The 22,980-nt window shown below is 42.8% G+C and overlaps 1 protein-coding gene across 3 annotated transcripts in view; it reads right to left on the reverse strand.

Moving 5' to 3' along the window:
• Positions 1–22,829, reverse strand: part of galns (galactosamine (N-acetyl)-6-sulfatase) — a 34,446-nt gene extending 11,617 nt beyond the window's left edge. For all 3 annotated transcript variants that reach the window (XM_061763889.1, XM_061763909.1, XM_061763899.1), the window contains exons 1-11: positions 22,683–22,829; positions 18,154–18,277; positions 17,979–18,053; positions 17,736–17,838; positions 16,480–16,623; positions 15,416–15,482; positions 14,987–15,114; positions 14,774–14,913; positions 14,571–14,674; positions 10,360–10,502; positions 10,144–10,246 (exon numbers count right to left, since the gene is read on the reverse strand). In XM_061763889.1, the coding sequence (XP_061619873.1) occupies positions 10,144–10,246; positions 10,360–10,502; positions 14,571–14,674; positions 14,774–14,913; positions 14,987–15,114; positions 15,416–15,482; positions 16,480–16,623; positions 17,736–17,838; positions 17,979–18,053; positions 18,154–18,277; positions 22,683–22,790 (1,239 nt within the window). In that variant the 5' untranslated portion in view covers positions 22,791–22,829. The remainder of the gene's footprint in view (positions 1–10,143; positions 10,247–10,359; positions 10,503–14,570; positions 14,675–14,773; positions 14,914–14,986; positions 15,115–15,415; positions 15,483–16,479; positions 16,624–17,735; positions 17,839–17,978; positions 18,054–18,153; positions 18,278–22,682) is intronic.
• Positions 22,830–22,980: the final 151 nt, after the last annotated feature.

Consider the following 22,980-nt stretch of genomic DNA (forward strand, 5'->3'; position numbering starts at 1 on the left):
TAAACGGCAATTCAGTCCCCTCCAGCCAGTGCCTCCACTCTAAGAACGCCTATATGATGGCCAACAGCTCTCGGTGGTCAATGTCATAGTTGCGTTTAGTGGGAGAAAGACGACGGGAAAAGAAAACACAGGGATGAAGTTTTTGGGAAGAAGGGTCCCGCTGAGAGAGAACAGCCCCTGCCCCAGTGTTCGAGGCGTCAACCTCCACCAAGAACTGGAGGGAGAGATCGGGATGTCGGAGGATGGGAGAAGTGGTGAAAAGGGTTGTAGTTGTCCTTTGGAGATGATGTAGCCTAGGAAGTGTACGGAGGAGCGGTGGAATTCGCATTTCTCGGGTTTGACATCCAGGCGGCTTTCAAGGAGGCACTGGATGACTTGGCGTACATGACTGCAATGTTCTTCAGGGGAGCGGGAGAAAATGAGAATGTTGTCCAAGTAAACGAAAACAAACCGGTTCAACATATCGCGGAGGACGTCATTGATGCAGGTTTGGAAGACAGCGGAGGCGTTGGTTAATCCGAACGGCATGACTTGGTATTCGAAGTGTCCGAGAGGGGTATTGAAAGCAGTTTTCCATTCATCCCCCTCTCGGATACGGGTGAGGTGGTCGGCATTGCGTAGGTCAAATTTGGTGAATATCTGGGCGTCACAATAGGGTTCAAATGAGGGGTCGATGAAGGGTAGTGGTGATTTATTTTTCACTGTCATGTCATTGAGTCCATGGTAGTCAATACAGGGGCGGAGAGTGGTGTCTTTCTTTTCAACAAAAAATAAGCCAGCCCCTACTGGAGACGAGGAAGGACGAATGAGTCCAGAAGCCAGAGAGTCATGGATATAGTCCTCCAATCCCTTTTTCTCAGGTCGGGAAAGGTTGAAGCGACGGCTGGAGGGAAGGGGGCCCCCGGCAGCAGATTAATTGTGCAGTCATATGGGCAGTGGGGGGTGTGGGGGGTAGAGAAATGGCCAGGTCTTTACAGAAAACAGGGGAGAGATCATGATATTCTTGGGGCACTCGGGAGAAGTCGACTGGTGTGACAGGTGGTTGAGGTTTGCTGGAGGGTGGCATGGCAGAAAGCAGAATTCAATGAGGACTCCACCCTGTGATCGCAAGGTGAGTCCAGTCTATGGCGGGGTTGTGGTTTTTGAGCAAAGGAATTCCGAGGACTAGTGGGGTCTCAGGGGAAGGGATGACAAAAAGAGAAATGTCCTCACGGTAATTTACAGAAATAAGCAGGATGCATGGAACTGTTTGGTGGGTGACAGGAGATATGACTCGCCCATCCAGGGCTGTGACTTTCTTAGGAGACGGGAGTTGTTGGAGAGGGAGTTGGAGCTGATGTGCCAATCCTTTATGAATGAAGTTATCGTCTGCACCAGAATCAATGAGGGCAGCTATGGGTGTGTCGTGAGCGGGACCAAGAATGGAAGCGGGAACAGTCATACGGGAGGGACAGCTAGGGGAGGTAGTGGTTTGGCTCACCACGGCGCTCTCTGGTCGTGGTGAGCCTGGTCCTTTGGTCGCAAGGGACATGTGGAAATGAAATGACCTGATTGACCACAATAAAGCCGCTGGGTGACACAGCACTTATGTTCCTGGGGATCTAGTCTAGTGTTACCAACTTGCATGGGCTCATCAGGTGCAGCGGGGGGGTGACAAAGGGATAGTCGGAGGTGCAGAAGACGGGTGAAGGGCTGACGGTACAGTGCCCACAGTGGAAATATTTTTACGGACTTTAACTCCTCTCTCACGTGCTCTTTCCCGTAACCGGTTGTCTAGGCAGATGGATAATGAGATGAGATCTTTGAGAAAGGAAAGCTCGTCCCGAGCAGTGAGCTCATCCTTCAGCCGCCCCGAGAGCCCGTTCAGGAAAATCCCCCTAATCAGAATCAGAATCATCTTTATTTGCCAAGTATGTCCAAAGAAACATACAAGGAATTTGTCTCTGGTAGTTGGAGCCACTGTAGTACAACAGACATGGTGGGCATCAATTGACAGAGATCACTTTTGAGACAGAAAGACATTGACAAAAAAAAAAAAAAACAGTCACTGAGCAGTAAAGGGTTGCTAGTTATCTGGTAATGCAGATACATTTTTTTGTTTTTGTTTTGACAATTGTGCAAAAGATGCAGAGTCCTCTAGCACTTAGAGCAGTTCGAATGACTAATATTGCAATAGTCCGATGCAACGACCATTGTGCAAAGGGTGCCGAGACTTCAAGGAGTGTATGCAGTTTAAAGTGACGAGTGGTGCGATAATCTGGGACAATGTTGATTGTAAAAAATGTTGCAGATATTCCTCAATCAGTGTGCAAATGGAGCAGATGCTACTCTGGCATGAGTGGCCAGTATTGGTCAACAACAGATATGCAAATAGTGCAGCGTGGCGAGACTACTACAGTGAGTGCGCGACTAATATATAATTGGCCCCACACAAGTGTGACAACGAACTCAAGTAAAAAAATTGCCAGCATGTTGTAATGGAATTGTAGGTTAGGTGTTTAAGACGTTGATTAGGTGTAGAGTATGCGGCAACTGAACTAGTGCCCTGAGTGAGTGTAAGGAGGCGGTGGGTGGCTTTTCTGCCCTGAACGGGGTGATCAAAAACTTTCCTTAATTCAGCGGAAAAATAATGAAATGATGCAAGTACCGGGGAAGAGTTGTGCCATAGAGCGGTGGCCCATTTCGCTGCTTTACCGCCGAGAAGATTGGTGACGAAAGCAACTTTGGATTGTTCGGTGGGATAGCTTAGTGGTTGTAGTTTGAAAAACAGAGAGCATCCATTCATCCATCCATTTTCTGTACCGCTTTATCCTCACAAGGGTCGCGGAGCAGGAGCGTGTACTCCGCCTCTCGCCCGAACATAGCTGGGATAGGCTCCAGCACGCCTGCGATCCTTGTGAGGATAAAGTGGTACATAAAATGGATGGATGGAAACAGAGAGCAATTTGTGATAAATTGGCCACATGCACCTAAGTCCCCAGAGTAGGGCTCGGGCGGAGGAACATGAGGCTCTTTGTACGGGAGGTGGGGTGGCTCGGAGGCTGCGGGCTCGGAAGGCGTCCTTACAGATGAGTGGTCAGGTTGCATTTTCGACGACAGGAGAGAGACTTGTTGTGTGAGGGAGTGTAAGGATTCCACGATTTGTGGGCCAGAGTATTCTGTCACGTGTTGATTCAGATGGGACCCAAGAGCGGGTGGAGGTAGGGAGGTTGTGATGAAAAGTTTTTTGAAAAGGGGGAATAGAGATGGTCCTTAAGATATGCTGGCGGGTTGTTGAGGCAGGGAGAGGGAGGCGGTGGCGAGAACAAGCGGCTGGCTTGGTGACGTGGTGGAAGAAGTCAACTCAGCGAGGGACACGGAGGAAGCACTGAGGACAAGGACAAACACGGAGGTCAGAAAAATAGCAAGGAATGACGGGGCTTACTCGATGCTTGAGAGTCGTTTTACCGCAGGAGAGCGTTAATACTCTGGCAAGTGTTTCCGGGATCCGGCAGGCTTTTATGCAGGTGGTGATGAGGGCTGATTGTAGACAGGTGCGCGGCCGAGGTGGAGCTGATTAGAGAGAGAGAGAGAGGGAGGCAGGGAGGGAGACAGAGAGGGCGAGGGGAGCGCAAAGCGCCACCCAAGCTCCAACAACAGACTACAAGGCACAGCTCATGACAGATGCCATGGAACGGTTAATTTTGCATGTCGCAAATAATGCTTTTTAATATATTTTTAAAATGTGTGAGTTATTTAATCAACAATAAAGACCATGCTGAAAATGCTTATACTGTTACTGTTAGTTTTCAAAGAGGTCCAAAATGGCTTTTTTTGGTGATTCAGTCATCACTCTGGCTGCAGTTTGGTGGGCATCATGATTGAGTCCCATACAAACACACTCCTTCAGAACCCCCTGGAGATCCGCCTCTTTTTTCCAAAAACACACATTCACTTTTGGCTGAGCAGAAGTAAAATTGAAAAAGCTTTCATCTGTAAGGCAGTGTTGCTGCCCCCCTCTGAGATGGCCCAACAGAACACCTCAAAATACATATTGAAGAGAGAGAGGGAGAACGATAGATATCCGCTGTCCCGCAGAGACTCGTGTGATCCTGACCGCTCCCGCCTTTGAAAGCTGAGAACTCAGAAATGCAGAAAATAAAGAAAGAGAGCTCATCCCAGAGGAGACAGAAGAGGCCTGGTGTGTGTATCTCTGCTTCTTGTACTCGACACATGACAGTAAGGACTCGTGTCTCCTAGGACATAAATGATATGAAGACCAAAAGATGATGATTTCAAAAGCGCTCAGCTGCAGGGGCATCAGAGAAACAACATGCATCCAAATACAAAAAAAAAATAATAATGAAGTGAATATTTGGTATAAGGCATGTGACTATCATATGGGTTGTGTTACAGGGTCAAACTGCCACATTAAACCTTTATGCAATATTTCAGTCATATTTTAAAATTAGTAACTTTCATACAAGTATAGGAAGTCAACTGATGTATAATAACATTTAATAAAAGTATAATATAATTAAATTCAACCCCAAAAAAGGTGGCCGAAGGCAGCCGGCTACATGTACACATTAAAAAGTGTAATCACTAATAACTTTGATGACAGGGGCACCGTGGGCTACAGCGCAGCATAGTGCAGGGACGATGGAGGCATGGCACATGAATGACTATGTTTTGTCCTAGTTGCAAAATGACCGAACAGGACGTAGTCTGCTGCCTTTGCCCACTGGTTTGGATGTAAAGTAGGCCATAGCTAAGCAACATGTACGCACACGGACAAAATTGTTGGTACACCTCAATTAATTAAACAAACAAACACACACACACACAGTGGTCACTGAAACAACTTGAAAATTACAAAAGTATTACATAAAAATTTACAGAAAATTAACCAATGAAAATCAGACATTGATTTATTATTGTGGTTAAACATCCATCCATCCATCCATTATCTACACCGCTTATCCTCACGAGGGTTGCGGGTATGCTGGAGCCTAATCCCAGCTAACTGCGGGCAGGAGGCGAGGTACACCCTGAACTGGTTGCCAGCCAATCGCAGTGTGGTTAAACAGAATCATTTTAAAAAAACAACTAATGAAACAAGGCTGGATAGGTACGATGGTATCCCTAGAACTTTAACAATACTCACACTCTGTTTGCTGTGGTTGACAAGCTCATAAACCCCCCCGAATCAGAAAGCTCCAGAACTCCTAACTGCAGATAAATGCAATGAATTTGCTTCTTATTTTAGTGAAATCCAACCATCAGGTTAAATATCAGCACACATCAGCAAAATGATAAAATTATAATACATCTGTAGCCACCCAGGAAAAACTCTATTACCATGTCAGAATTTGATACAGTTGACCAAAAAACTGTAGATAAACGGTTCAGCAGCTGAAACCATCAACAAGCTGTCTTGACTCATTACCATCTGACTTTTTCAAAGCTAATGCAAAGTCTGTGCTAGCTGATTTGCAGCAAATAATCAATTGCTCACTTCAGTCAGGCAAGTTTCCTCAAGCTCTTAAAGTAGCTTCCTTTAAGCCTCTTCTAAAAAATAGAACGCTGGACACTTGCATGTTAGCAAGCTTTAGACCCATCTCAAATCTCCCTTTCATAGCAAAGATTGGAAGAAAGTTATTTTGAACAACTCAGCAATTTCTTGAACTTAAATTGACTTTTTGACAAATTTCAATCAGGTTTACGAACTCATCACAGTACAGAATCTGCTCTAAAAGTGCTAAATGATATCAGAATCAGAATCATCTTTATTTGCCAAGTATGTCCAAAAAACACACAAGGAATTTGTCTCCGGTAGTTGGAGCCGCTCTAGTACGACAACAGACAGTCAATTGACAGATAACACTTTTGAGACATAAAGACATTGACAAAAATCAGTCACTGAGTAATAAAGGGTTGCTAGATATCTGGTTTTAAGTATAAGTATAAGGTTGAATACTGACTCGGGAAAGGTATAAATTCTGGTCTTGTTGGATCTCAGTGCGGCTTTTGATATGGTAGATCATAATATACTGCTGAACAAGTTGGAAAGGTGGGTAGGACGAAATGGAACAGTCCTTAAATACTTCAGGTCCTACCTGAAGGAAATGAGTTATTTTGTAACCATTGGAAGTGTTCAATCTCATCAAATGGCAATGACCTATGGGGTCCCTCAAGGATCAGTGCTTGGACTCCTCCTGTTCAGCCTGTATATGCTACCCTTGGGTCAAAATTTTAAGAATTTTAATTTTGACTATCATGGCTATGCAGATGACACACAGTTATATCTAGCAGTGTCTCCAGATGACTACAGTTCAATTGAGGTGTTGTGTCAGTCTAAAACAGATAAATAACTGAATGAGCCAAAATCTTCAATTAAACCACATCAAAACTGAGATAATTGTTTTTGGCAATAAAGAAAAGAGGATTGCTGCTAGCTAATACCTGGAGTCACTCTCTTTAAAAACCAAAGACCAAGTCCGAAACCTTTGTGTTCTGATAGAGTCCGACCTGACTTTCAACAGGCATATCAAATCAATTACAAAAACTGCCTTCTACCATCTGAAGAACATACCCAGAGTGAAGGCTTGCATGTGTCAAGCAGACCAGGAGAAGCTCATCCATGCTTTTATCTCAAGTAGACTTGACTACTGTAATGGTCTTCTAACTGGACTCCTCAAAAAGAGCATTACACAGCTCCAGCTCGGGTTCTGGCCAGAACAAAGAGGCCAGAGCATATTACTCCAATTCTAAAGTCTTTACACTGGCTCCCAGTCAGCTTTAGAATAGATTTTAAAGTTCTGCTACTGGTCTATAAATCACTAAATGATTTAAGTTCTGAATACATGAAAGAAATGCTAATTGCATATAAACCCAGATCGACAGATTCGGGTCAAATAGTGGAGCACAGAAGCCAAAGCAAACATGGTGAAGCAGCATTTAGCTATTATGCTGCACACAAATGGAATAAGTTGCCAACAGGAGTGACGTCAGCCCAAAATGTGAATGTTTTTAAGTCCCGGTTAAAAAATCGTCTTTTTTCTTATGCTTTTAAGAACATTTCCACTTTTAAATATTTCTTGCACTGTATGCTGTTTTAATTGTACTTTTATTTTTTCTCTTTGTTGTAAATGTTTATGAGCTGCTTTTTTTGGTTTTTAAATGCTTTTAATCATGTAAAGCACATTAAGTTACCTTGTGTATGATTTGCGCTATATACAACCCCAATTCCAATGAAGTTGGGATGTTGTGTTAAACAAATAAAAACAGAATACAATGATTTGCAAATCACGTTCAACCTATATTTAATTGAATACACTACAAAGACAAGATATTTAATGTTCAAACTGATAAACATTATTGTTTTTAGCAAATAATCATTAACTTGGAATTTTACGGCTGCAACATGTTCCAAAAAAGCTGGGTCAGGGTCATGTTTACCACTGTGTTACATCACCTTTTCTTTAAAAACATTCAATGAATGTTTGGGAACTGAGGACACTAATTGTTGAAGCTTTGTAGATGGAATTCTTTTCCATTCTTGCTTGATGTACAGCTTCAGCTGTTCAACAGTCCGGGGTCTCCGTTGTCGTATTTTACGCTTCATAATGCGCCACACATTTTCAATGGGAGACAGGTCTGTACTGCAGGCAGGCCAGTCTAGTACCCAGACTCTTTTACTACCAACCCACGTTGGTGTAACACGTGCAGAATGTGGTTTGGCATTGTCTTGCTGAAATAAGCAAGGGCGTCCATGAAAAAGACGTTGCTTGGATGGCAGCATATTTTTCTCCAAAACCTGTATGTACCTTTCAGCATTAATGGTGCCTTCACAGATGTGTAAGTTACCCATGCCATTGGCACTAACACAGCCCCATACCATCACAGATGCTGGCTTTTGAACATCCATAACAGTCCGGATGTTTCTTTTTTTCTGGCCCGGAGGACACGACGTCCACAATTTCCAAAAACAATTTGAAATGTGGACCCACAGAAGACTTTTCCACTTTTCAGCAGTCCATCTTAGATGAGCTCGGGCCCAGAGAGGCCGGCGGCGTTTCTGGGTGTTTCTGATAAATGGCTTTTGCTTTGCAGAGTAGAGTTTCAAGTTGCACTCACGGATGTAGCGCCGAACTGTATTTACTGACATTGGTTTTCTGAAGTTTTGTTCATAAAGTGGTGAATCAACTTCATTGGAATTGGGGTTTGTAAAATAAACTACATAGGGCACTTATACATTAATATGAAGTAAAGATTTTTTGTTTTTAAAACAACCCAGCATTTCTGAATAGTAATTTGATTTAATGGCTTGATATTGTTGAGTTAAAAAAAGCTACTCAAAGAAACACCACAGGAGCACAAGTTTCCGATACAAAAGACCTACAGGTATGACAAAGTATTTTGAAATATTAACGTCACCGCAATGCCTGGAGAGTTTGACGGGAGCCGTTTAAGCCTGTGAAATTTCTCATTTTCCTCATGGCTGAGCTGCACGAACACAGCCTTGAGTGATACCGCTCCTGGCTATTAACCTGTAATTTCTTCTCACACACCCACACACAACCACCCCCACCCACCCACCCACACACACACACGGACGCACACACACAACCCTTGTTTATTTTTCACAATGCAGGATAAAATCTAAATTATAAGAAAGTAGCACAAGAGCTGATACAAAAGCAGGAAAATCTTGATTATCTAAAAGAAAAAAAAGCTCCTGCATTTGGTCCAATGTAGTCTCATCAGAGAATTTGAAAAAAAGTCGATTAATTATTCTATTTACATTTAGTGTGTCTATGAAGCGATTATGTGTTGTCTGAACAGTTTAAGCATTCTATAACTATACTAAAGGCATTGGCTTTTGTGGGACCTCAGACGAATACAACCCAAAGTACATACATGCAAAGGCTTTCTCTTGTCTCTCTCTCTCTCTCTGTTTCGCCCCCCCCCCCCCCTATCTCTCTATCTCCCTCATGTACTCACACAAATCAATAAGCAACTTGCAGGCAATCAGACACCATTATTTGTGAAGTTCCACTTCAGTTCGCATGAGATGATAAAGGAGGCTGCCATTGATTCAGCAGCCCTGAAGGAGAGAGCAATTTAAGCGACCGATGGGGCATAAAGCAAACTGAATCGCAGCAAAAGAGGGAGGAGCAGAGATGGACATTTAGAGAAAAGGTATCAAACTGTACTGCTTCTCAAATATCACATTTCATATTCCTCTTGATGCATATAAGCAGCACAAAGTTGTAGTTGCCAGCTTTTTTTTGTATATCTGTGTGGTGGCAAAAGAAGTCCCACAGCAGGAAATGTTGCTATGTAAATTGCTAGGAGGGAATTCTCCACTGGAGCTGGAACAAACAAGTCTACTGGCTGATGAATGATGCAAGTTTGCTGATTTAGGGGGTCCTCATTAATATTCATTACGCTGTTATGTACACAGCAGTCGACTGATGAGCCATTTTCAACACAACACCAGCAGAGAAAGCCACAAAGTGGTTCGATGTGTCAGTGCATTTGTAGAACAACAGAACACTGATTGCACTATACCATATGACCAAAGGTATTGGGACATATGTTCATTAAATCCTCTTCTCGAAGGATTTAGACTTGTGGAAATTGTGTCCATTCATCGTAAGCTTAGGTACATTTGTGAGGTCAGAGGTCACAGATGTTGGATTAATGGGGCTAGCAGCTCACAATATCTGTTCTAGTTCATCTCAGAGGTGTTTGAGGGGCTTGAGGTTTCAACATCAAACTCATGCAAGGATGCCTTCATGGACCTTGCTTTCACAAATATGCTGGAACAGAAAGGACCTTGCCCAAACTGTTCCGATAAAGTTGCAATCAACGAAATGGCCAAAATGTCTTGGGAAGATTAAGAGTTTATTAGGTATAGGACCTGCTAAGTTTTTTTGTTTTGACTTCTTCCTACTATTGAACGTGTACATTGTAAAGTCCTTTTGTTTATTATTCCTTTTTTTTTCAGTTTCTTGTCTTACAGCTCATTTGTTTTTGTATATGTTCAACAAAGGTTTAAAAAAAGATTTTAAGATTCTGGGACAAATGAGGGGTCTAGCCCAGCCCCGGTGCCAGAAACGTTATTGAAAAAATGTTTCTAGCACACAGTTATCTCACCTTTTTGAACTCCTCCCACGAGTTGGTCCAGGTCCAGTAGTGGGCCTTGTATTGCCCAAGCCTGACAGCCATCAGTTCATTTCCACGGTAATAGAAGATTGGCCTGTTAAAGAAGGCTTACAAGTGTGTGTGGGCATCACATGGCACCTTTTTGGCATCTTGGTCACAAAATGTAGGTAAAATGTGTGAGTCCATGAGTGCAGGTTATCCATTTACCTGTTTTGCAGTGTGTGTGAGCTGTTCAGGAAAACTGGTGTCAGGTCCAGTCCATCCAGGGCTCGATCATCAACTGGGCTGATGCCTGCCAGTGATAAACTAGTGGTGTACAGGTCCATTATACTGGACAGCTGGAAATTCACCTTTAAAAGCACAACATATTTTAAATTAGGGCTATTAAATAGGTTTACTCGTGAACTACCCTTTAACCATGGAGGCATTGAATGAAATAAATACAATTAAACCCAAGGTACTCCTTCACTCCCACCGCTATTTTTGCACAAAACTTCTGCATTTGAACCATCGTCATGCATGAACACGCATGATCAGCCAGCATCCAAACACAAAAAAACAGCCTCATGTTTAGTAAGTGCATTGAGTAGTGAAGGAAAAAAAAGAAGAATGGGTTAGCACATCCGCCTGTTGCGGGTTCGAATCCGGCTCCAGCTCACCCGTGACCCTCATGAGGATAAGCAGTACAGAAAATGGATGGATGGAAACGTGAAGTGAGGTAGGCAGACTCCGATCACAAGTAGTAAGATTTCATCTTCACAGCATTTTAATGTGCTTACATTTTGCAGTTTACTTCTTTCTACAGCTGTGGCAATTACGAATTTCAACAATTTAGATGCCAAAGCCACATCTGTGTCCCAAAATCACCTTTGCTAATATTACACCTTTGTCATTCATCATTTCAGTTCTTTTCACACTTGTGTGACAGCTGAGCATCCTAAAAAAAACTAGAAAGTTACTTAAAATTGCTTGTAGGGTTAAGGTTTTATTACTGTGATTGTTCATACCTGGAATGGATTAAACATCCATTATTTCCTATATGGTAAAATGGTTTCAAACCCAAAGAAATTGGGGATTGACCAATGTTGTACTGCAGTGTATGACTGATATTATGGTGCAAGAACCAATGGGAACAGAACACAAACTCACACACATACACTTTTGATGCAACTGCTGCTCCATGCTTCTCCATCTGAATGACATAACTGATTGTTTTTGCCATGTGTAAAAATCTGTCTGGGTTCCCAAATCCATTTTGCACTTGAGGAATACCACAAATGTGCTTGTTTATGTTGGATTTTATCATTAAAATGAACACGTATAGTTGTGATAGTGTGCGTGTGTGAACATGGATAGTAAAAGAGGTGCATTTCTTCGCTGCACCTAATCTTCTTTTGCAGGTTTTTGTACAAAAATGCATCTCTTTAAATTTTCGAGGGGAAGTAAGAATAAGTAGGGAGAGGACACAGCCCGAGCTGCTTTTTTATCTCCTTCTCCCAGTTCTCAGAGAAAAAGCTTTATTTTATTTATAAACTTTGAACCATTTTCAGATAAAATGCCATTTTTCCGCTGTCATCCTTGATCTTCCGTTCCATTCTCTCCTGAGCGAGCCTCGGAGGGAGACGGCACGCTCACAATCAGATAGCACTATCAGGCCTCTGCAGCTGCATGGCCATGTACTGCTGTGCTCCTATCCACACACACACATGGGCGCACCAGCACTGAAATTAATTCACTTTTTTTTCCGCAGCAGCCACACAACTTGTCGGCGCAATGCATTCCATGAACTCACACATCCCGTTGAAATACAGATTGTCCTTAACCTTTTTCCTTATTAAAAAAAATATATATATATATTTTTTTGCTTTCACACGCAAACACACACTTGAAGAGGGACAAAGGGAAGCCAAACTGACATTTAGCCTGTAATACCTTGGATGACCAACACAAAAGGTTTCTGACAGAGGATTAATTCACGTGTTGCTTATTTTCTTCCTTTATTAGCTTGGACTCTTTTTCATTGTGCATTGAACTTCCTGCTTTCTTCTAGCCTTTGGTTCTTCTCTTTTTGTGTCCTCTGACTCATCACTCGTTGTTACTGTCACTTTTTTTGCCCCATTCCCTTTCTCCGTGCGGCCGTGTGTTGGTTATTCGGAGGAGGCTCTCTGTGCTTGTGTCTGCATCCTGATAACAAAAAGGGATTGTGATGCTCCACTAAACGACAGGCCTGACACCCCACCCGCCCCTCCATCTTTGTTCCATCCTTATCCTCCGGGTCCGCTTAGATCCCTTGAGAATTGTGAAGAATGCTAAAAATGCACCTGCTTCGCACAACCCTTCATTCCACTACACCTCCTTACACCCTCTTTAATACAACTTTGAGGTTAACTGTGTGTATACTGAGGGGCGAAATAAAATAAAACTTAAAAAACGTTTGGTCACTGTGTATTGGTTTAGTAGTTTCTAGTTTAAATAGTTTGTCAACTGGATAATCCACAACCAATTTTTACAGAACTTTGTAACATGAATTATTGCCACCCAACGATTGCCATTTGTTGCGCTCACTTTACTATGTTTAATAGTAGAACCATTGCCCAACAGATTTAAAGAATTTGGGATTTGTGAGCTACTACTTTCCCCAGCCAAAATACTGATTAACTCAAAAATATTGGCCTTTTTTGTTTTGTAACAAGAACAAGGGTGAGATTAAGGAAAGAAAAGCAACAATTTTACGGCATTGAAAGCACCAGAATGCTCAGATGTTATCGCTATAGACGTCCCTTAAGAGCATACTTGGTGTATTGCTACAGTATAATAAGCTTTGATGTATTAATCCATGCTCGTCCTCAATTCAATTTATTCATTGGCATTGGGGTTTGCTAGCAAAATGCATGCGAGAATTGCAATTTGTAGTTGAGAACAAGAAATAGTTTCTGTGCCTCTTTGTTGATCTTCTCCCTTGCACCTTGTTCGAAAAGACTTCAATGTGCACACAATAAAGATGTTGTTGGCTCTGGATCAACAAAGACAGATAAATCCAGTATACTGGTTTCTCCAACAACGCACTTACATCGAAGATCTGTAGATCATTTCATAACATAACTTTCTCCACCACAAAAAAGATCTCTGACATACAAACTGAATCTCCATGCATATTCGTGTTTGACGCACTTGCATGCAAAGACACAGTGGACAATTATGATGACAAGGCCCTGCAAACAGAACAATGTGCCTGGCAGTCGAGCGTTCCTCTTCCTCTTCTCTTTCCACAGCAGCCACCTCTTTTACATCTTCTTCCTTGCACCCCCTACCACCTCCCACCCACCTTCCAGTTTCTTTATCCTCGGCGCCTGGCATATTCAGATACTGAAGTCCTCATTACAGCTCAATCCAACCTCAGCAAACACACAAACAGATTAGCCGCTTAAGACGCTCCCAATCCCCCGCTCCCTCGCTACTCTGCAGCGCTATCAGGCCCCACCACAACCCTATGAGATGAGCCAGGGGCAAGGCTTACTGCAGACTGCAGCCTCCACTCGCTCCGCCACCAAATCCCTCCGCATCACAGCCCCATGTCACAGCTGCCCCTAATACAATTAAAAGTCATTTGCAGAACGCACAGACTTAAAGGATCATGGTGTAGGTGGGAGGTTAAATTAGGTTGTGGGACAGAGAAGCGAGTTGAGTCAATAATTGTAGCTAAAAATAACAGGAAATGCTTCCCCCAAATTTAGGTTGCAATCATACACTTGATCTTTCCTGCCGATGAGTTGAATAACTCGATAGAAGTTGAACACAGTCAAGATTAATCGCTTGCAGCACAAGTGGCTGTGATGCGTAGTGGTAAATAACACACAAAAGAAACAAAACATAACAAGCAACTCAATACAGAGGATTAGTAAATCAATTATTCATTCGCTCTCAAACTGATTTACAGGACTGCACGCTGCCTGCAGCTTTCTATTTACACTTCTGGTACCTGTTGATAGGCGGAACATTAGGAAGGAACAAAGCCGAACACATGACGCTGATTGTTGATGTTAGGAATAGGATTGCAAAATTTTAGCAAGCCAATTGTATGCAAATTTGGTTAACTTTCTATGTTGCTCTTTGTCCTCTTTCCCAATGGTTAATTATGCTACAGCAGAAGTAGTGAAGTCACGGGTGTGCACTCACAGAAAGTTTGATTATATCCCTGCAATAAATGTATTTATGCTACTTTTGTCAAGTTTAACAAAAAAATAAACAATTAATCAACCAATATTTTTTAATGTTACGGAAGAGGACATCAGGATGTTCATGAGATTACAAACCTTTTTCAACTAATTTTCTGAAAGCTTCTGAAAATTTCTCCCACTAGGCCTGCATAATTAGGGATTAGACTTTCTCAGGCTAGACCTTTCTATCACAAATCTCACCGTGCCTGCTGTGATATGTCCGGGCCACCAGGCAATGGCAGGCTCCCTCATCCCCCCTTCGTAAGTGGTCTCCTTCCCACAGAGAAATGGCCCATTACTGCCACCTGAACCATTGGAGGCACAAAAGCACAGATCAGTGACCACATGACATAACCACACAAAAAAGGCTATAAAAATGGCTTGTTTCTAACTGTGACACTTACTCTCATTTGCGCCAGACGTAAGAGCGGCTCCATTGTCTGACGTGAAGAAAACAAAGGTGCTATTTTCAATACCAAGAGTTCTCAGCTGTGACAGGATCTGACCAACGCTGTAGTCCAGCTCCATCACCGCATCACCATACCTACGTAACACAACATCCCCTCAACAAAAAGAATCATCCGGTCCTGTCGTCAAAGAATGATAAGAGAACACACCGGCCTCGCTGGCTCTTCCCGAGGAAGCGTCTGGAAGCATAGACAGGGGCATGAGTGGCGTCAGCGGCCCAGTACAGGAAGAAGGGCTGTTGGGCCACACTCTGTCGATATATGAAGTCAAGACCTTCCTGTTGAAGATTTAAAAGTTCCCTTCATTTTTTCGAGCAGTGGGGATGTGGTGGTGCACCTTAGGGAACAATTTTACAACTTGCTCCAAGATACCCCGGAGATAATCTTAGTCTACCCCAACAAGACTCAGCTCAGTTTGAGAGAGTCACCCTATTTCTTTCCTTGTCATGACATGAACCCTTCCCAGCATGCAGCATGTCTATTGATTCTTCTAAGAAGAGACATCCACTGCAGGACAATATGCATGTACTGTAAATGTTGGCACCTAAACATAAGATTACTGTGTACCCAACAACTTACCTCCAAGTAAATCTGTGTGAGATTGGACTCTCCCATCTTTCTGTCAATCTTAAACTCCTCATAGTATCTACAAAACAAAGTGACATAATTTGACCATTAGTTATCCAACATCCCATTAAAGCTCTTACTACTCCATCCATTAATTTTCTGAAGTACTTGTCCTTTTTAGGGTCACGGGTGAACCTATGCCACCCTGAAGTGGTTACCAGGCAATCGCAGAGCAGATATTTAAACAACCATTCACGCCCACATTCACACCCTATCAGCGATTTCGAATCTTCAATGAACCTAACATGCATGTATGGAATGTGGGAGGAAGCCGGGCGTACCCACAGAAAATTTAAGCCAGCATGGGGGGAACATTAAAACTCCACAGAGCCTAACCCTAGGCTAAAAGTGAGATTCAATTCCCAAACCTCGAAACAGTGAGACAAATGAGCTAAAAACAGAACCACGGCGCTGTCTACTTGCTACTCTGTTCATTTAAACCCAATTCTAAACTAAACAAACATAGGGTAGGTTATAACTGTGGGATGAGGGAAGTTTCCCAGGTGCAAACTGTGATGAGTTTTGCCATGTTTGGGAAGTCTCCGCAGTGCCAAGCGGGAGGGACCACTATAAGGCATTGCTGAAGCGTGGCACGGTGAGCACAGAGGCAGTGACAGCATCTCTCTACCATGTGCTTCACTTCTTCCAGGTGTCCTCACACTCAGCAAACACAACCTGCTGTCTCTGGAGGTAGCTTGTTTGTGTGTGTGTGTGTGTGTGTGTGGATGTGTGTGTGTGGATGTGGATGTGTGTGGGTGCGTGCCTGTTTGAAAGTTTGTTCATGTGGGTGCGTCTATCCACAGCCCAGGCAAGCTGTGCTGATTAAACTCCTTCACGAAAAACACAGCCGGCTGCCAGTTGCAGCGACCCTGAACACGCATATGGCTGTTTTCGAGGGAAACAAATGGGCGTAAAATGGAATATATAAGTGCAGCCATGACAGAGGAAGAAGAGGAGCGGAAATCCTCGCCTTATTCACAGAGCCACCGTGCGCAAATGTCCGTGTGGGATTCTACCTGCCGACCATCTCCGAGTTGTTGTAGACAGGGATGTTGGGTCGCCCGCTGTTGTTGTAGGGCCCGAAATGGCAGTTGGGTGCACCAAACCATTCATCGAAGCCGTTCTTCAGGGGCAGGTACTGCGCTCTGTGGCCCAGATGCCTATCGTGAAGTAAAGTGCACTCACACAGTATGGTGTCAACGTGGCTGACTGAGCATGTGCATTTCCACTTAGTCACATATGCTGCGCACATTTCCACATCACACTGCTTTTAAGTCATAGATCAGACTATTCACTTGAGTAAAGGGTGCACTTTGATTTGCTGACACATTATTCTTTACAATCTATGTCAACATTTCAAATGGAAAAGTTGTGGCTTATTTAACAATCTGAGAGGTTTTAAAGTTAATTCATGGATTCAGAAAACATAGAAAACAACCCTATTGACGTACATTAAGAAAATACAAAAGATTTTATCTAAATAAATGAGTTCAATTGTTAAAATAATAATAATAATGTGACCCACAACCTGTAATATCAGTTGAAAAGTAACCCATCCCTTATGGGGAAAACATGTACGCCGGTTGCATCAGCGTGCACACCCTAAAACGAATACTTTCAGCACCTTTGGCAACACAGTTCTCAATAAAGTCATTTTCGTTATGAGTCATCATGGTAAATCTTGATTTAATTTTCCACTCTTCCCTACAAAAGCGCTCCATATCTGTCAGATTAAGAGGGCATTTCCTGTGCACAGCCCTCTTCAGGTCACCTCACAGATTTTCAATAGGATTTAGGTCTGGCTCTGGCTAGGTCATTCCAAATACCATTTTGAATTATCCTATATGCTTTGAGTCATTATAATGCTCAAAAGTAAAATTCCTCTTCGACGTCAGCTTTCCAGCAGACCCCTGAAGGTTTAGTGCCAACATTAACTGGCTTTTGGAACTGTTAATTTTTGCCTCCATCTTGATTGAAGCCTCACTTCCAGTTGAAGAAAAACAACTGCAAAGCATGATAATGCCTCCACCATGCTTCACTGCGGACGTGGTGTTCTTATGATGACAAACATAAATTTTGGCATTATGACCAAGAATGTCAAAATTAGGAATTGTGTCTCACATGCTTGTGGGAGACTTGATTATTTGATTGTAAAATTTAGCTGGGCCTGGGTGGTTTCCCTCTGTGGTGAGGCATGGTGGTAAATAATCTTAGTCTCTAAAAATTCACATACCATTTTGAAAGCACCGGAGAGAAATCAAAAGGCACTTACCATTTCCCAACTATCTTGCTGACGTAGCCTTTCTTTTTCAGCATCTGAGGTAACAGGATCTCATCCTGGGAGATTCCTCCTACAATCTCCTGTGGTGTGTATGCTGTAAAAGAGGTAAGCACTTCTCAGTCTATGTGACTGCAGCGCAAACTGACATTAGCAGACAGGAGATGAACGTGATGGCTTGAAGTGATTTGCAGCTGCTTATTTGGCAGCAGTGAAGATATTTTTGTGGATTTTCACCGTTTCTGGCATGACCATTAGTGGTGTAGAAACCATTTCGGACAGGTAGCCTCCCGGTGAGAAGTGCAGCTCTGGCTGTGTGAAAAGGGGAAAAGAAAGTGTATTTTTTGGCAACATTTACAAGAGGAGGAAAAAGAATTATATTTGTAAAACAATAGCAAGTCTGTTCACTCACATGGTGAACATAAAGGGTTGGCAGTGTAGAAGTTTGGGAGAAGCATGCCCTGTGCAGCCATAGCATCCAGATTAGGGGTCTCTCTGGAGGGCTGGCCCAAAACCCCTAAATCTCCCCAACCCATCTGATTCGCAGAAAGAGACTCTATTATCATCAGGACATAGATGCCAAATGCAAAATTTTACAACAAACATATACAGCGGCTGAAATAAGTATTTAACATGTCACGATTTTTCTCACTAATTATACTTCCAAAGGTGCTATTGACCTGAAAATGTCACCAGATGTTGGGAACAACCCAAGTAACCCATACATACAAAGAAAGTAGAACAAATAAGATCAGAAATTAAGTTGCGTGTAAAAATGTGAAATGCCACAGGGAAAAAATATTGAACACATGAAGAAAGGGAGGGGCAAATTAGATTTTACACCGATCTGATCGGTATCGGCCAATAATTAGCATCGAATGCTGATCGGCTTTAATGTCATAATTCGCCGATCCGATCAATGCTCCGCAAAAAACATTTACTCCACGTAGCCATTGTGTACAGTATATCTGAATCCAAAAGCTAGTTTATTTTTAGCCTTGTCGTGTGTCTTTTGCCGTAGTACTGTAAATATCTGACCACCAATAAATTATTATTTTTTAAAAACATGTCAGCGGTGTGGGACAGACAACACATAATGCCTGGATCACAGACTGCAATAAAATCTTGTATTCCGATACCACCGCATCCCGTTTTTTACAATCACTGGGCTTCAACTGTCAACTCAAACGAGACTGGGTACACTCGTTACCATGGCGACGACAACAATAATGGATCGCGCCTTGTGTTTGTAAGAACAAAATGGGGAAAAACGTGTGTTGGTGGTCACCGGTGCTCGGGAGAGGACGTTCGTTGAAGGCTTACTTGAGGTATGAGGTACAACCTGGTGCTGAACACGCTCAAGAATGTAGAGATGATCGTGGACTTCAGGAGGCATCCTTCGCCACAGCTGCCCCTCACATTGTCCAGCTGCCTTGTGTCAACCGTCGAGACCTTCAAGTTCCTGAGAATTACAGTCTCTCATGACCTGAAGTGGGCGACCAACATCAACTCCTTCCTCAAAAAGGCCCAGCAGAGGATGTACTTCCTGCGGCTTGTGAGAAAGCACGGCCTGCCACAGGAGCTGCTGAGGCAGTTCTACACAGCGGTCATCGAATCAGTCCTGTGTTCTTCCATCACAGTCTGGTTTGGTGCTGCTACAAAAAAGGACAAACTCCGACTGCAATCCTCTTGGACCCTCCGCATCCCGGTCACCACCTCTTCCAGCTCCTTCCCTCAGGTAGGCACTACCGATCAATGCAAACTAAAACTAGCAGACATTCCAACAGCTTCTTCCCTCTTGCAATTAACTTCTTAAACACCTAACCTACAATTCCATTACAACATGCTGGCAATTTTTTGACTTGGAGTTCGTTGTCACATTTCTGTGGGGCCAATTATACATTACTTGTGCACTCACTGTAGTTGTCTCGCTACGCTGCACTATTTGCATATCTGTTGTTGACCAATACTGGCTACACATGCCAGAGTAGCATCTGCTCAATTTGCACACTGATTGAGGAGTATCTGCATCATTTGCACAATCGACATTTTCCCAGATTATCGCACTACTCGTCACTTTAAACTGCATGCACTCCTTGAAGTCTCGGCGCCCTTTGCACAATGGTCATTGTACCGGACTATTGCTATATTAGTCATTCAAACTGCTCTAAGTGCTAGAGGAGTCTGCATCTTTTTGCACAATTGTCAAAAAATAATAATAATAATGTACCGGCATTACCAGATTACTAGCAACCCTTTACTGCTCCGTGACTGTTTTTTTTGTCAATGTATTTATGTCTCAAAAGTGTTCTCTGTCAATTGACTGTCTGTTGTCGTACTAGAGCGGCTCCAACTACCAGAGACAAATTCCTTTTGTGTTGGACATACTTGGCAAATAAAGATGATTCTGATTCTGATGTCACATACTTTTAATACGATACGGCTTGCAAGCAAGCGACAAAACGTTATGTAGCCTAGCAAGCTAGTGCTAGCACTAACAGTTAAAAGCTAACATCCAGGCGTTCTGTCGAATCATGCTCTAAAGTTTTGGTGTGTGAAGTAATTTAATTACAATAAAGTAATGTAATTACAGTAAGTTAGCACCCCTTATTTCTGTCATGTTGTAATGTTGGTTTGACCTGACTGATTAGAATACATGACCTGACTAGAGCAGTGATTTCCAACCTTTATGAAGCCAAGGAGCATATTTTACAATTGAAAAATCTCACGGCACACCAACAAACAAAAAGTGGATACATTAATTACTGTATGTACTTCCTGCCATCTAATAGAAGACCATTCATTTGTTCTGTCTGTCACTATGCCTCACTGGCATAAAAGGTGAACAAAGATACATTATTTATTGTAAATATATATTTTTTTAGCAATTAAGTACACAAGTATATACAGTAAATGAACAAGTCATTTAAATAGACACATTGCTCCATCTTGTGATCGGATCGGTGATCGGTTATCGTTTTTTTAAACTCACTGATCGGTGATCGGCCCCAAAAATCCTGATCGTCTAAAGCCTCATGCAACACCTAAAATCTATCAATGATCAAACAGCAATCCAGCCCCTTGTTAGTGCAAACAAATATCAACTGGTTCATTCCTAATTGATGGCCTACAAAAAGGTCTCATTGCCAAGGCGTGAGTCAAGACACATCGCATGATGGGTAAAAGCAGAGAGCTGTCTCAAGAGCATCGCAAACTAATTGTTGCAAAACATAACGATGGCAATAGTTACAGGCGCATATCTAAGCTTCTGAATGTTCCAGTGAGCACTGTTGGGGCCATAATGCGTAAGTGGAAAGCCAATCATACTACCATAAATTTGCCTCGATCAGGTGCTTCTCACAAGATTTCTGACAGAGGACTGCAAAGAATAATCAGAAGAGATGTCCAAGAGCCAGGGACCATCTGAGGAGAGCTTCAAAAAGACCTGGAATTAGCAGGTAGTGTTGTCACAAGGAAAACATTGAGTAATGTACTCCGCCGCCATGGCCTGTATGCACACTCACCACGCAAGACTCCATTGCTGAAAGAAAAGCATGTCAAAGCTTGTTTAAAGTTTGCTGTTCAACATTTGGACAAGCCAGTTAAATACTGGGAGAATATAGTTTGGTCAGATGAGATCAAAATTGAATCGTTTCAATGCCATAATGCACACCACGTTTGGAGGAGAGATGGCACTGCACATCACCCTAAAAACACCATAGCAACAGTGAAGTTCGGAGGTGGGAACATGATGGGGTGGGGCTGCTTTTTAGCAAACGGTACTGGTAAACTTCACATTATTGAAGGAACGATGAATGGGCAAATGTACCGAGACATTCTTGAGAAAAATCTGCTGCCATCTGCGAGGATGATGAAAATGAAACGAGGGTGGACATTTCAGCAGGATAACGATCCATAACATACGGCCAAGGAAACTTTCAATTGGTTTCATCCATCCATCTATCCATCGATTTTCTGAGCCGCTTCTCCTCACTAGGGTCGCGGACGTGCTGGAGCCTATCCCAGCTATCATCGGGCAGGAGGCGAGGTACATCCTGAACTGGTTGCCAGCCAATCGCAGGGCACATACAAACAAACAACCATTCACACTCACATTCACACCTGCGGGCAATTTAGAGTTGTCATTTAACCTACCATGCATGTTTTTGGGGTGTGGGAGGAAACCGGAGTGCCCGGAGAAAACCCACGCAGGCACGGGAAGAACATGCAAACTCTACACAGGCGGGGCCGGGGATTTAAACCCGGTCCTCAGAACTGTGAGGCAGACACTCTAACCAGTCGGGCCACCGTGCCGCCCAAGTGGTTTCAAAGAAAGGGAAAAAAAGCTGCTCGAATGGCCCAGCCAATCACCTGACTTGAATCCAATTGAATATCTATGGAAAGAACTGAAACTCAAGGTGCATAAATGAAGCTAATGGAACCTTCAAGATTTTAACACTGCTTGTGTGGAGGGATGGGCCAAAATCACACCAGTGCCTTGCATGCGACTAGTTTCTCCATACAGGAGGCATCTTGTCATTGTCATTACAATCAAAGGCTTTTGTAGAAAGTATGAAATGAATACCAGTTGGCGTGTTCAATACTTTTTCGCTGTGTCATTTCACATTATTACACACAACTTATTTGTTCGACTTTCTTTGAATGTGTGGATTACTTGTGTTGTTCACAGCATCTGGTTTAATTTTCATGTCAAAAGCCCTTTTGGAAATATATTTAATGAGAAAAACGATTACGTGTTAAATACCTATTTCAGCCGCTGTACGTACGGGAAACGTGGGTAACGATTACAACGCAAGACGAAAAAAAAGAATGAAAACATTTGTCACGTGCTGTAATTGACTCACTCCCAGATAAAAGCAATGCGAAAATTACATCCAGATTCAAGAGTGGACTAACGCAAGGAAAATAACTAAAACTCACGTCATCCATAAGCATAATGATAACATTTGGTGGAGACGCAACTGCTTGCTTTTCTGTCCAGGAAGCGCATATTATGATACAGAAGAAAGTTAAAGTTGGACCAGACATCACAAACACCGCAATGCCGACCAGCACCAACTTTCAGGAAGTGACGTTTCCCTTCAGGCAGCTCATGTGCGCAGATTTTGCGCATACACATTCAACCATAGCTTTTACGTGGTCGTTGAGTCGTTTTCATGTCGTTAAACTATAATAAATTGAGTGGAACCTTTTTAATATTTACAAAACATTTCGAGAA

This window comes from Phyllopteryx taeniolatus, chromosome 2, assembly GCF_024500385.1.
Source record: "Phyllopteryx taeniolatus isolate TA_2022b chromosome 2, UOR_Ptae_1.2, whole genome shotgun sequence".
NCBI classification, from domain to species: domain Eukaryota; kingdom Metazoa; phylum Chordata; class Actinopteri; order Syngnathiformes; family Syngnathidae; genus Phyllopteryx; species Phyllopteryx taeniolatus.